The sequence below is a fragment of the Eschrichtius robustus genome, chromosome 2 (genome assembly GCF_028021215.1).
Source record: "Eschrichtius robustus isolate mEscRob2 chromosome 2, mEscRob2.pri, whole genome shotgun sequence".
NCBI classification, from domain to species: domain Eukaryota; kingdom Metazoa; phylum Chordata; class Mammalia; order Artiodactyla; family Eschrichtiidae; genus Eschrichtius; species Eschrichtius robustus.
Window position 1 is genome coordinate 75,776,576 of NC_090825.1, and position 15,343 is coordinate 75,791,918.

Here is a 15,343-nt window from a genome sequence, read left to right on the forward strand (position 1 = left end):
ATTCACTTCCCCCCACCCCAAGTAATGCCCCCCTGCATGTAATATTAAAAATTAATAAATTTGTAAACCTTTTTTCCTGTTAATCTGCTGTTGTGCATTTATTTCATAGACCCAGCTATCAGACCTAGGAGAGTAGAGGGAAAGTATTTCCCCACCTATGTTGTTTTATTTAAAGAGATGATGTAATCAGAGTAGTCAGCAGAGGACCAAAAATGTCCAGAAAGAATAAAAACTTGTTAGCACAGTTCAGAAGCATGGACACCCTGACTCACAACATGTGAATCAGGTCTTAACGGCAGGCATAGCCCCATGGAGAGATGCTTTACTCCTACTCATCGAATAAATTTTTTTTGTCATAACCTGGTTTCTGATGTCAATTTACCTTGAGGGAGAGAATGAACAGATTTGCTTCAAGTTGTATTTTTCACTGTAAATTAGTAAATTGGAACTCTGATTTTGCACAAGTGTCTGATGAGTTTGGTTAGTGTGAGTCAATATTTCTGTATGAAACCAAGTTACCAGACTTTCAAAGCTGAAAACCAGATCATATACTAGGGTAGAAATACCAACAAAATTGTGTCCTGCCCAAGAGGTCAGTTGGTCCTCTAGCAGTGGGGCATTCAGTGAGGAAAACACTTACAAATATAGTGGAAATAACTCAAATAGTTTCTAAATAAAATATTTTCTTATATAAACTAAGAAAAAGGAAGCTTTAAAATGTACCAAAACCTTTTCATTTTTGCAGGGTTTTTTTCATATTTACAAATAGTAGCTTATAAAATGTTGTAATGATGCAATAAGACGAGAGTCAATGCTCTCTGAGGGCAGGACCCCCATCCCATCCAGCCCTAGTCGCCATCTCTCATGATAAGTCCTTTACCAAAAGACAGACTAGCCACACCATCTGCTGCCTCCAGGGAGATAAGTTGCACATTTAAAAGTATGGCAATATTCCACTATAGCATAATGAAGAAAATGAAAAACATATTAGCAAACTGAACACTTTGGGGGAAATTTCATTTTCAAATTGTGTGCTGTTTTGCTTTTAAAGACGTAAAATTATTAAATAAAATGTGAGAGGAAGCAAATATTCTTCCTTGTAGCAAAATTATGACTGCTTTTACTTTGTGAAAAATAACATTATGTCCAACAAATGCATTAAAATCATACATATAATTAACATTCTTGGAGTTATGATGAACAAGCATCTATCTCTGACATGCACGTACTTTTGTTAAAATCAAATGTCAGTCCTAAAATCCCCATTAGATTATTTGCTAAATGAGAAAAATAAGCAATTAATTAGGAAAGAATTCCACTTAGTTTCTTCTTCAGAAACTCCCTGGGGTCTTACAGATTTAGTTTGAGGCTACCTCAGACCAGCTAGTTCAGAGCAACACACATGAACACGCAGACTAGGAAGCATCACTACCTCTCCTGGGCATTCCCACCACTGTCAGGTAACTCTTACGGTTCAGAGAGAAGGTGAAGCACTGAAGAACAGACTGTGCAGCTCCAGAACAAGCTGCAACTACACTGAGAGATTAAGAGCAAGACAAATCAGGTGTACCTCTCCTAATTGACCAAGGCCGGTATTAAAACTAAGGGCTTCCCTGGTGGCGCAGTGGTTAAGAATCCACCTGCCAATGCAGGGGACACAGGTTCGAGCCCTGGTCCGGGAAGATCCCACATGCAGAGGAGCAACTAAGCCCATGTGCCATAACTACTGAGCCCACGAGCCACAACTCCTGAAGCCTGGGCGCCTAGAGCCCATGCTCTGCAACAAGAGAAGCCACTGCAAGGAGAAGCCCGCGTACCACACGAAGAGTAGCTCCCACTCACCGCAACTAGAGAAAGCCCGCGCACAGCAACAAAGACCCAATGCAGCCAAAAATAAATAAATAAAATAAAAAACAAGAAAACCCCAAAACTAGCACATCTTGTCTGAAGAACCATCAGTCACCCACCAAGAGTGCCCTCACGAAGCCAAGGCTTATCCAAACCGTATAAATGTAAGGCAAATAGAATTTTAGTGACACACTGCAAGGCCATTTGATCTATGAATTACACTGGCCCAGCAATTTCTTACACATTCCTGAAAACCTTCAGGGTCAGATGAGGCCAAGGATTCAAAAGAAAGAATCTGTAACTCCTTCAATATTCCCCAGTTATGGGCCAAAGTAGTACAGGTGCCCCCCTTCTCTCCCACCAGCCCTCACTCAATTCAGCATCTTACTTTGTCCTAAGCATCCTAACATTCATTCACTGTGCCTATATGTTGCAAATAGAACTGATTTAAAAGTGAAAAATGCAGTGAAGAGACCTTTACCCTAGCCAAAATAACCTGGATGACCACTGCTCACCTTGGCTCCCTGGCTGACTCACGTTCAACCATCAATACGCAGCTCAAGTATCACCACATCCCAGGTGGATTTCCTGACTGCTTCCGCATTCACTGGCGTGAGCTCTCCCTCCCCTGTGATCTTCCAGTGCTCTTGCATGAAACTCTATTGTATCTATAACCACTGATTTTTTAGTCTGTCTCCTCTACTAGATTCTGAGTTCCTTGACAGCAGGGGCTGTGTCTGGCTCATTTCTTTATCTGCTGTACCTAGTGAATGTTTGATGGATGGATGAATGAACAAACAGTCACAGATCCATCTATTTACTCAAAGTCTTGCTGGGCTGAATAATGAAATAGAAGTATTCTTATAATCAACACAGTGTTTTTTGTGGGTTACATAATACTTTACTTTCATCTGCTAACAAATGTATTCTCTTTATAATAAAATAATAAGAGTCTGAATTGCCGTTTACACAAAGTTATCTATTTCCAGGGAGTCCTAACTCTCTTAAGTCCTTTACGGGTCTGACTTGCTGAAATGGACAAGTGGATGTTCATCACTGGTTCAGGCTGAGCCAGATGAACAACTATGGAAAAGACATAATCCTGATGAAAAGAACCTCCTGGGCAAGTGAGACAGGCAAACAACAAAACTTAATCAGCTTACTGACTTCTTTCCAAATCTGGTCAGCCCAGACCAATTCCATTTACCCTAGGACTCTACTAATAGATTTTAATTCATTAACCTAGAATTGTCAATTATTTGACAATAAGAGATTCACTAGCTTCCAGGTCAGTTGTTAAATCCCACATCTCTCTGTGGCTTTAGAAAACTTTCATTTTACGGAAAACTAGAATATTTTATTTTTACGAGGGAAAACTCGGAGGCATTTGGTGTCTAACAGAATACAAATGATAGGAGATGGAAATTTTGCAAAGTAATTGAAGGTTTCTAGGCTGAGGCCAGAAAAACGTTAGTGCTATGAAGAGAAATCACCCAACTCTAAAGAGGCATTTTTTAATGAAGATAATTATGATGTTAGGACTACTTTATGAGATGAGAGTTACTACATTAAAATATCATTACAGTGAAAAATCCAAGTGTGTATGTGATCTGGAATCTTATTGAACAATTAGAACTGGAGCTCCAGATGACTCAGTGGCATAGATTTAGAGGTTCATGTTGGTGGACCTAATCCATTCTGATGACATGCGTTATTTAGCTAACATAGCATTAAAAAAAATAAAATTTGGATGTTTTTATCTAGGTATGCACTCACCTCCCTGTACTGTATTATACCTCGCCTTTACATTTTTGTATTATTTGCCCAGCCCCTGAATGCATTTGATCTCCATAGCTGGGATAATCCCTTAAAGCCATAGAAATGAATGAGTTAGCTGAGAAAAAGAGGTGGGAAGGATATAGAGAGTTGGTGAATGAGACGACGGACTAAGGCTAAGAAGCCTCTAGTAGTATCTGAGGAAAGAATAAATCAGAATGTCTGTCTACAGGAATTCAAGAAAGGGATATAGATGTAACTGGGGATGGGGGCCGAGAGAATAATCAGAAATAGGACAAAAAATCTTTGAATCTGAAGGAAATCACAATATCGAAGGGGCCTACTCAGTGCAACGAGAAACCAAAGACTCACACATTGACATAATCTCATTTCAGAATGACCAGGGGCAGTTGATGGGAGGAGTTACTTAAAACAAACAAAAAAGGCACCATCCAGGGATATGATAAGGAGAAGAACCGTCTGCCATCAGATTTCTCATAGGCAACATAAAATACAGGAAGATGTAGTTTCTTTATAAAGTCAAACATAAATGTACCATACAACCCAGCATTCCCACTCCTAGGTATTGTCCAAGTGAAATAAAAACCTATATTCATGCAAAACCTGTACACAAATGGTTATAGAGGCTTTATTCACAATCACCAAATACTGGAAATGACCCAAAGGTTCTTTAACAGGTAAGTGGATCAACAGACAGTGGTACCTTCACACAATGGACTGCTGTTCTAGAAGAAGAACAAGCAAGTGGAAGAATCTCAAACGCACGATGCCAAGTAAAAGAAGCCGGATTGAAAAGGTGACATACTATATAATTCTCTTGCAATGACACTCTTGAAAGAAAAAATCTTGAAAGAGAACAGATCAGTGGTTAGCAGGGATTGGGATGGGGGAAGAACTGACTACAAAGGGTCAGCACAAGGGAATTTTTTGAGAAATGGAATTCTCTGTATTTTGATTGTGTTGATTGTTAAACAACTTTATGCATTTGTCACAACTCAGAACTATCTAGCAAGAAGAGTGAATTTTACTTTATACAAAATTTTTAAAATAAAAATTCAAACTGATTTTAAAATACAGGTTATATTATATCACATAAAGGTGAGCAATAGAAGAACTAAAATGAAAATTCAATTAGCAGAGCTTGAAGGGAAGAGGAGGAGGTAGTGTGAGTTAAATCTTTTTTTTGCAAGGTGCCCGTAAATACTAATTTTAAGCTGATAGATTAAAAAAAATAGTGGTGTAGCTTATCCCTTAGATTTATCAACCAAAAGAAATAAAACCAGAAATGGTTCAAATGGCTGCAAGTGCAGTGGAACTTGTGTGACTGAGGAGCTGGGGAGGGGAACTTTTATATTTCATGTCTTACGTTCCTGTACCATTTGAAATCATATACGTGTATGTATTGCTTATAGTTTATTACAAAATAAATTTCAAACTTATATTAACACAAATATTGTGGATGCAAAATATCTTGATTTAAATTTGTTTTCACCAGATCTCATATTATGGAAAAAAAATCAAATTTAGAGCTACACCTCCAAGGTACTTAAAGGTGAAAGTTTCATTTACAGTAGTATAAAAAAGCACTATTGGTATCCTAACTAATGTCATATATAACACATTACAAATGTACTGTAATAAATACTGTTATAAATGTTAATATATAAAATATTATATAAAGTGAACAATTTTATTACTTGTTCATACTTATTATAATATTTAATTATATCAATACCTAATAGATATTTAAATTTCTCTAATTATGTCATAATAAAAATACCTTCAAAGAGATAATTCCCTCTCTTTATGTTGATATAGCAACAAAAGTAAACTGAGATATTCAGTGATGACCAATAATCCTGAAAGCAGTCAAGGTTCTTTTCATCTACAGCCAAACTGAATCAATGGGCCTATGACAGCTACTCCTGGTGGAAACTATGCTAAAACTTCTTGTAGAAAAACATCATAGAGGCTTTGGGGTCTGAACAGAATTTGACAGGGGAGAGACTTAAAGAATAGTTATTGAAAAAATAATTTACTCCATTCAAGCAAGTTTTTATTAGCTTTTGATCTGTTGCAAGAACCCCAAAGTGCCAGTATGTGAATGCATAATTGGGTAGGAGAAAATTCATTACAAAGTGAATTTTGGTTCAACTTGACAAGTAAAAAATTTTCCCATGGCTGCTTTTGAGAAAATTATTATACCTTCCTTTCATCAAAATGTTGCTAATTCTGCATTTCTGTCAATAGCATTTAATATATTTATTTAGGTTGTCTGTTTTCTACCTCACTAAAGTAACAGAGACCTTTATTTAAATCCCATCCTTGTTAACTTACATAATACAGACACATACAATCTCTCCATATGTAAGAGAATCACTCTTGGCATCCCCACCGTGGGAGCCACGGAAATGCACCGCTCACATCTCCTGCTGCAGTTAGCGTGGGGAGTGAGGGCTGCACTGCAGGAGGAATGAGTGAGCTGTCATTCCTCTGCATCTACCATTGCATTTGTGCTTTGGCCATGCTTCTCCCAAGCACATCTCAGTCAGTGTCTGAGCACAGTGGAGGTAGAGTACCAGCCCATTCCTGCAGGACATGAGACTCTTCCAGTGTGGGACTTTAGCTCAAGGAGTCCCCATTGGCTTTGCCAACACTTTCTTAGAACTACTCTGTTATCTGAGCCTCTTCCAAGCCAATCCTCTGCCCCACCTCCTTTCACAGGTATCAGATCAGCAACTGGGTCTGAAGGTTTGCCTGCCTATTCCTGCTTCCTCCTCTTTACCCTCCATGTGCATTTCTCCTGACAAATCTCATGTACTTCTAATCCCATTTTGGCACCTGCTTGGAGGATGTGAACTGACACACTCAATCTGAAGAAACGATAAGCATGGCACCTTTCTATAAACACCTAGGCCACACTGGCTTCAAAGAGAAAGTATCAGAGCTAACTTTTACGCAAATGAGGAATAGATTTAGCTGGGCCCCCAAGCTTCCTTGGGAATATCTTTTATATCTGTGATATATAATCTCCTCCTCAGTCTCTAGCCATAGTCTCTAATCTGGTCTTCCCTCCTTTTAATTATCCTGTCCCTCCACCCCAGCTATTATTAATGTCCTAAAGTAGCCTTCTGTTCCTATCACTCCTTTGCTTAAAGGCTTTGATGATTCCCTCAAGTTCAACAGTTAAAGTCCAAATTTCTCAGCCCTCAGACCCTCTACAACCTAAATACAGTCAACTTACTTCTCAAGTTTTAACTAGAAGAGGGCTCTCTTCCTCCAAGGCTAGAGACAAGAAGCAAAGGACTGGAGATGACATAAACAAAAGTGAAGTTTAGGAAGAAAAGCTGGGAGATTCATGTTAGACGGCCTAAATTTTCCTGGTAAATAGGTGATGGCGAGCCAGTTGCTGAGAGGGATATAACGAGTGGAAGAAGGGGGATAAGTATTGTGATAACCAAAGTGGAAATTCACAATGAATTAAAAATTTTGTGGAACAGCTCTCAAGGACCCTTTGACATATATTAACATTCTCTAGTAAACTGTTACTTTATTACAAATAAATGCATTTCACAAAGCAGATGCTCGAAAATATTTTTTGAATGAGTAAAGGAAGCACAACTCTAGAGAATTAACAGAAGTGGTTAAGAATATGGACATGAGCTAGAATCTGAGAGCTCTGTGTCTCGGTGCCTTAGATTCCTTATCAGGAAAATAATGGTAACATAGTACCTACTTCATAAGGTTATCATAAGGATTTATAATTAAATATGTATGTAATTTACTTAAATTACGCCAGCCACTTGGCAAGTGCTTCCTGTTTTCTGTCTTCATTATCACCAGTACTTGTACAGTGAACACTGAGGTAATAAAAAACAAATTTTGACCTAAGGGTACAAACCCGAAGTTATAAGACTAATAAATTCTGGGGACCTAGTGTACATCATGGTGATTATAGTTAACAATACTCTATTATATACTTGAAAGTTGCTGAGTAGATCGTACATGTTCTCGCCACAAAAAAGAAATGGTAATTATGTGAGGTGATAGAGGTGTTACTTAGCACTGTGATGGTAATCATTCTGCAATATATGTGTACCAAATCAATACGCTGTACACCTTAAACTTACACACTGCTATATGTCAGTTATATCTCAATAAAGCTGGAAAAATCTGACCAGGAATACGGTGTAGTAGATAAAGCACCAGATACAGAATCAGAAGCCTTCATTTTGCCTTCCAGACACTACTTAATATCTGTGACCTTGGGTATGTCATTTTGCAACCTCACAAGTACCTGTGTCTTATTACATAGTCGTAGTGAGTGTCAAAGGGGAAGATTTGTGTGAAAGTACTTTATACACCGTAAAAGACGACATATACAAGTTACCAGTCAGAAAACAATACACATTTATGGATTTGTTTGGTTCATGTACCAAAGTCCTAACCCCTGAAAATCCTGAGGATCAGAAGTTAAATTTATATCTCCTAGATACACTGTAGACAATCTCTGTCCAAAAAACATGCTGCTTTAGGAGTTAAAAATGGAAGGGAAGCCTTCTCCTATTAGAGAAGATGGTGATGGTGGATAGAATCACTCAGTCTGAGGTCTTTTGGCGGAGGTGGGAAGGAAAGGGTTTTCCAGGGAGCTAGAGCATGAAAAAAAGCTACATTTGAATGCCACGGCGTATGCGATGTATGTAATGGCTCAGAGGTGTGTATTCATAAAATCAGCTTCCCCTTTTTCTTAAACCCATCTCTCCATAACCAGGCAGCCTGCTGCTACATCAGGAATTTACTGCTGTGAGCAACTATAAACATTGTGCTAATGGCGGCACTGCCTGAGAACGATCATTGGAGAGTGTCGTGTGTGCAGTTCAAGGCCAGAGACAATATTTCCTACTCTCTACACACCATAGGGCACACACAGGATACAGCTTAAAGGCACTTTAATAATTATTACTATTAAAAGCAAACAATCAACTCCACAGATCAACGGCTCTTTTAACACATGTTTTCTAAACTCCCGTTTCCTCTCAGATGTATGGTTATCGTCCACTGGGAAAGGCCCCAAAATGATAGCCAGAAATCTGCCACCACCACCCCTTCTGCTGTTCCTGCCATCATATTTAATTGTGCTTGCTCAATGCGAAGCCAAACTCATATGCAGTATATTTAGATGGTTAAAATAGCATAGCATTCCACTGTATTCACAGATTATTTTCAATGCCACCATTCTTGGGAATTAGTCTGGAATAAATAAGGTAAAGAGAAAAGAAGCAACATAAATTTGTTCCAGTGACAAAGAAAACAATACCAAAATGGCAGTCTGGAGATTCGCCGTGAATGAAGGAATACAGAGTGTTCCTTTTGGTGAGCTTTCCTGCAAATGCAATCACCATCTCATTCGATAGTCTGGATTTATTTTAAAGTGGGTGAGAAAGAAAGCAGGAAAGTAATTGTAAGAAACTGTGAAAAGTACCTTTATTATTTCAAAAGATCAATGTACAATCACTGTACTTACTCTTATATGGCATTAAAGGTAAAGGTGTAGAGCTGATATATATGTTGATTTTCTAAACCTCTAAGGAGTCTTTATTTTCCACAATGGCAAACTTTCTAAGTTGAAAAACATATATCATTAATATATATTCAGGATCTCTTTTCTGAGGTCTCAGCTACTATCTATTTCTTCAAATGCCTTGAAAATCACAAATTTATAAAGGCTTGGTTGGATGTTTTTGTCGTCTAAATCCATCTTAAATTTTTCAACGATAGTATCGTTTAACAAATACAAACCCTACCACCCCAAAAGTCAAAAGACTTCTGAATCGTGGAGTAGAGAACAGACTTTGTTGCTGGAGAGGTTATGGCTTGAACTGGATCAATTAATTAAAAATAAAGACCCGTGTTCTGAGCTTTTAACCTGAGCTGAACTTCACATAATAACAAAAACAGGCATTTTAAACATACAAAGCTTAATTAACCTGATTTTCATCCAAATGAATGAATATGCACATAGATAAATTTTTACTTGAGATTTTCCAGGATACACTTCTTATTCCAACATGACTATTGATCAAACACCACCTTTAGAGAACACCTACTCTGTGTTCATCTGTCAAAGGCTGACTTTTTCTCTGCATTCTTATTCCTCATTTGTTTGTTAATTAATCCAACAAATATTACTCAGAGCCAGCTATGTGCCCAAGGGCTAGTCTAGGTACTGAAGACACGGTTGGAATAAGACAGCCAAGGCACTCTTCTCATGGATTGTACCTTCCACCCTGGAGGTGGGGGGGCGGGGGGAAGCAGGGTTAAGCGACAATAAACAGAAACTATGATTTCAGGTAGTGATAGCTCAATTGAGAGAGCTCAGTGAAACAGACTTGGAGGATCACTTTAGATGGGTGATAAGGAAAGACCTCTCTGAGCAGGTAATTTATGCCCCAGACAGACAAGATGGCACCAGCCATGGAAAGAGCTGAGGGAACTACAAGTACCAAGACCCTAAAATGGGGAAGAGTTTGGAGAATCCAAAGAACAGGAAAGGCAATGAACTTAGAACATCATGTGAATTGGAGGGACGTGTTTTGAGATGAGGCCTGATAGTAAGCAGAGGGCCCATCCTGGCCAAGGACTCAGGCTGCCACTTCAAGATTCGTTCTGACTTTGCAGTCAGCACAGAATCAGCTTGTGGAACAAAGGTTAGTGTTGTCTCAGATACACATATTATTGGCACCACCATATCTCCTCTTTCATGTACCTGAACCGTCCCTCAAGTGCTCATCCCTTGAGTCTTTACCTCCTACGTGGCTCACCTGGTCTTTAGACCCTCTTCCTTGCTCATTTTTTCACTGCTTGTCTTACAGACTCATGGGCCTGCTGCCTGGTCTCTGACCTGACACTTGTTCTGACCCTCATGATTGGTTTAGGCCTGGAGTGTACATAACCTCCATATACTTGACCTCAGGTATAACCTGACTGCTCCACCTCCCACCTCCAACTCCCTACTAATCCCAAATGACCTTTACTGTTTCCTTACTTGGCCAGACACTAACACTGCTTTCTGCTAGTGCTACTACTTTTCCTAAGTATGTACAGTATTTTAAACTTTCAAAACCACTTCATATCCTTTAACACTCTCTTGATTGTGTCAACAATCTCTATGAAGTAGATATATAACTATCATCACTTAATTTTAAAGATGAGAAGCTCCAAAGTTGAATAGTTTAGATAACTTTCCTAAGGTAAGCTCACAACAGGACTGACCTGAGAACCCAGGAATCCTGTTTTCCCATTTCCATCCTGTTCTGAAGGTGAGGGAAATCTTGTCCACTCAGGGTATTAGAGTCTTGAGAGAGTTAAGTCCACAGATGGTCTGCTTATGATATTGGATTTGAAGGCCAGGCACAAAGGAATTTAGGAGGTGAATAGAAAGGATTCCCTTCTCCTCAACTTTTTTCATATTTGTGTATTTGAGTTCACTTTTGTTGTGCCATTTGTTTGTGACAAATGTTTGTCCCCAGACAACATTTGCACTGCTATATATGAACTCAACCATAGTGTAGAGATAGATTAGTATAACTTTATTACCAATTAAAGAGAGAAAAAAAGGGAATAAGTAACTTGTTTAATTGGTGACTTTGGGAAAAAAGAACTGAGCATATTCAGCTGAGCTGCTTTAGGTTTTCATCTTTGGCTCTGCCTACTCCCAAAGATCATGGTTGTACGTAAGAAGTATCACTTTTTGGATGTAGGATAGCATATATAACCCTCATTTTAAAAGCTCAATATTCTGTGGTCTCATTTTCAAATATGTAATTTCAAATAACCATGTTGTCAAAAATTCAATGCTGCGCTCTAGAGCCCGAGAGCCACAACTACTGAGCCCGCGCGTGTAGAGCACGTGCTCCGCAACAAGAGAAGCCACTGCATTGTGAAGGCTGAGCACCGCAATGAAGAGTAGCCCCTGCTCACCACAACTAGAGAAAGACCGGAGAAAAAAAATTAAAGAAACAAAATTCATGCACTATTTTTTTTAAAACCAGCATTTGAGATAAACCTAAACAGGAGAGTCTCTCACAGAAAATAACAGAAAAAATTTTCCTTACCAGTTCAATATTAATCAAGTCTCATAAATAACACTCTTAAAATAAATGGGAAAGTGCTAAAAGAGATGAAAAACTCTCAGGGGTCTTTCATCCTTCTAAGGCAGCTCAATTATATTCATTGTAGCTTGTGGTGTGTGGTAGTTTAGAATAGAATGCTTTTCATATCATTCTTTAAGAATCTAAGAGATTCTAGCTGTTTCTGTTAAAAATTCATGACCCTGGGATTTCCCTGGTGGCACAGTGGTTAAGAATCCGTCTGCCAATGCAGGGGACACGGGTTTGAGCCCTTGTCCAGGAAGATCCCACATGCCGCGGAGCAACTAAGCCCGCGCCCACAACTACTGAGCCTGTGCTCTAGGACCTGCAAGCCACAGCTTCTGAGCCTGGGCGCCACAACTGCTGAAGCCCACGTGCCTAGAGCCTGTGCTCAGCAACAAGAGAAGCCACCGCAACGAGAAGCCGGCGCACCGCAACGAAGAGTAGCCCCCGCTCATCGCAACTAGAGAAAGCCCGCACACAGCAACGAAGACCCAACGCGGCCAAAATATAAATTAATTAAAAAAAAAAATTCATGACCCTTTTCCAAGAGAACTGTTTTGACCTGTTACTTCTGGTTAAATTTGTAGGAGTTCTTTTTCCCCACTCATTCCTGCACATAATATGTCAGGGAAATAGACTTTAATAGCTATCAACCTAATTGAGGTATAACTAAAGTTGTTGAACAAAAACAATATGCAATTTGGGGTAAAACACAAATTCACTTGAAAGTGAATATCATACAGAGCAAATGCAGTAAGTTTTGAAGGACGTGTTGCCCCTAGATTACCATTTAGTGGACTGGCAGCAGCAATTCACAGCTGAAAGAACTCAGTAAATGATACTACAGCTAATCGACATAAATTCAAACTTTCCAAATAGCAGGGAAAAAATGACTTATCTTCCTTAGTTCGTTTCCAGACAGACATTTAATACTGGGCAAACATTATGTAGCCATAGATTCAACAGAAGACCTGGCCTTTCCTCCAGCACCGCTACCTCTCATCTCTCCAGGCAACTTTGGGACAGGTTAGGAACACCTGTAGGGGACTTGTGCCTTAATAGGGTGCACTCTGAACTACTACCTGCCACATGGTAAGCTTGCTGAGAGAAGGCTCTGTCCTCGATGGGGAAGTTTCTGGATTGTTCAACTTTGTCCATGATGGGTGGGTGAGCTTCATTCAGGGGTGAAATATTAGGAATACCACTATGACGACACATCTAAGCTACCGCTTTTCTTGGCAATAAAGCTGCCTTTTTTTTTAAAACCTCCACCTGGGGAATACTGAAATCTCTCTCTCAAGATATTTTCTTATATGCACCCAGATATCTCAAGGATGATTCGACAATTCTACTATGTCACTATCCTTATCGTCTTTTATGAAAAATGATACTTCATATTTTTTTCAGAAAGATAAGAAAACATACAAAGATCATAAAGAAGATAAGTGAGTGTAAACAAACAGATAATACCTGAAGAATAAAAGCAACTGCACATATATAGTTTATGTAAAAATGTGATACTTGATAGAGAAATGCAAATTTAAAATTTACACCTTACTGTTTTCACTGAAAACTTTAAAGGTATGGGAAAAAAACATATTCACTGATCCAAAATATAAAGAAAACATTTATGCTTTTGTGCAAAATAAGTTACATGTATAGACTCCTAGACTGAAATCACATTATCATTTTATTGGGTTGTCCTGGGGTGTAAGTGTACGCGTGTGTACGTATGTGTGTAAAGTAGTATGCAACTGAGACTACAGCAAGATGGTGCCAAAATAACTGGCTGAAAAGCAAAAAAATTCAATCATGACAGTTTTACTTACATGTTTCCCCTGATTAGTTGATTTGGCTTGGCATTTTGTATGCATTCATTAAATTGTTGTAAACAAAGGCATAGTATTATAATGACATTCAAATCAATAACTTTTGGTGTTTACAACACAAAATCAAAAATATTTAAAATTTAGGCTAAAATCAACCAATTTCATCTCAGAAAAAGTTTTCCTGCCTTCTGCAAATGCTTACTATAGAAAAACAGCATTCACAAACTATACTTCATATAATTTCAAATATATATATATACATATATATATACACACACACACTCACATACAACCTATATATAAAAGATATATATCCTCTTCCCCCCGCCACATCCCCCAAATCCCCAATCTTATTACCTGTTTTTGAGCAGTACACTGAAGGTCGTCTTATCCAGTCCCAGATAATTTGGCAGCAAGTTTGACCAATTCCAGTTCCATTTTGTGATAGCTGACTGTTGATAAATGAGAAGACGCTATTGTTAGTTATTAATCAGAGTTAATATGATCAGTAAATTAAAGCTCCAGCTGTGATAGACTAACTAAGAAGGAGGGGGGTCCAGAACAAGGACTTAGACAGATAACATCAATCATGTCCACAGAATAAGGTTTTTATTCCAATAAGACAGCAATTAATTTATAAATCCATTTGGGGATGTAGTCATTATTTATAAAAATATAAATCAATTTCTTGAGTCGTTATTCTTCCAAGAGCTAATGAAATTTGCCCAACAAGTTACTCTGAAAGGGTGACTCTTTGTAGAGCAAAGCAAAATAATTGGCAACTTTTTCATGTATCAATTTATAGTTTCTTGGGTTTTTTTTTTTTTAGCACCCAGAAGTTTGATTAAAAAAACAAAGGTGGAAGTACTATGGCTCGAAATTACAAGACACAGCTTAATTAGAGTATGATATTAATGTTTTTGGTTAAGAATCTGCTTTAAAGGGGAAATTATAAGGACCTGTAAATGTAAATAACATAAGTAATTCTTTTTTTCTCATTTAATAGATAATTTCACAACAGAGTAAGGAGAAAAATTACTGTGAAAGATAATCTCATAATTCAGAACTGAATACAACATACCATTTATTTAAATGAAGTGAGGATAATTTAACAGCTACAATGATTATTTATGGTTGGAGGAATCGAATGTACAACACAGGAAGGCAGCCAATAAACTCAAACTTATACAATATATTTGGTTTTAAAGTATTATAGATGCTTATACCCCTTAACACTAAATAGTTTTGATAATAAGCATCCAGGCCAGTGTTTAAAATCCAACCAGAACTATGCCCTGTCACCTGCTGATTAATGGAACACTACAATCCTGTCATAGAGCAGGAGATTTCTGCCCCAGGTTGTCAGCATTTGAAGGTCTTATTCTACTACAGTATTGATGAATGTAGACTAGGGTTGTAACAGGCAAGGTAAAAATATTATCTGCATCCCGAATTAGGCCATTGTTTTAATTCTTATTTTCGTCAGAGCTCTAGGTCAAGCAATCCTTCTCTTCTGCCTTGTTAGTTCAAATAGTCTGTCAGGAGGCTACTGGGAAAAGGCACCAAAAAAAAAGAACAAAGCAAAAGCAACTTTAGGTTTCAAGTCCTTTGGCATAAAGATGATCTGTTTAATGTGACTATGAAACATGCAGCTGAAACAATGGCATTATCTGACATTAAAAAATGAGCGGTGTTTATCACATTGACTTTATTCCA

At 38.2% G+C, this 15,343-nt stretch overlaps 1 protein-coding gene across 2 annotated transcripts in view; it reads right to left on the minus strand.

The window, feature by feature from the left end:
• KIAA0825 (KIAA0825 ortholog) overlaps window positions 1-15,343 on the minus strand; it is a 408,207-nt gene that overhangs the window by 187,703 nt on the left and 205,161 nt on the right. For both annotated transcript variants that reach the window (XM_068535640.1, XM_068535641.1), the window contains one exon: window positions 13,985-14,079. In XM_068535640.1, the coding sequence (XP_068391741.1) occupies window positions 13,985-14,079 (95 nt within the window). The remainder of the gene's footprint in view (window positions 1-13,984; window positions 14,080-15,343) is intronic.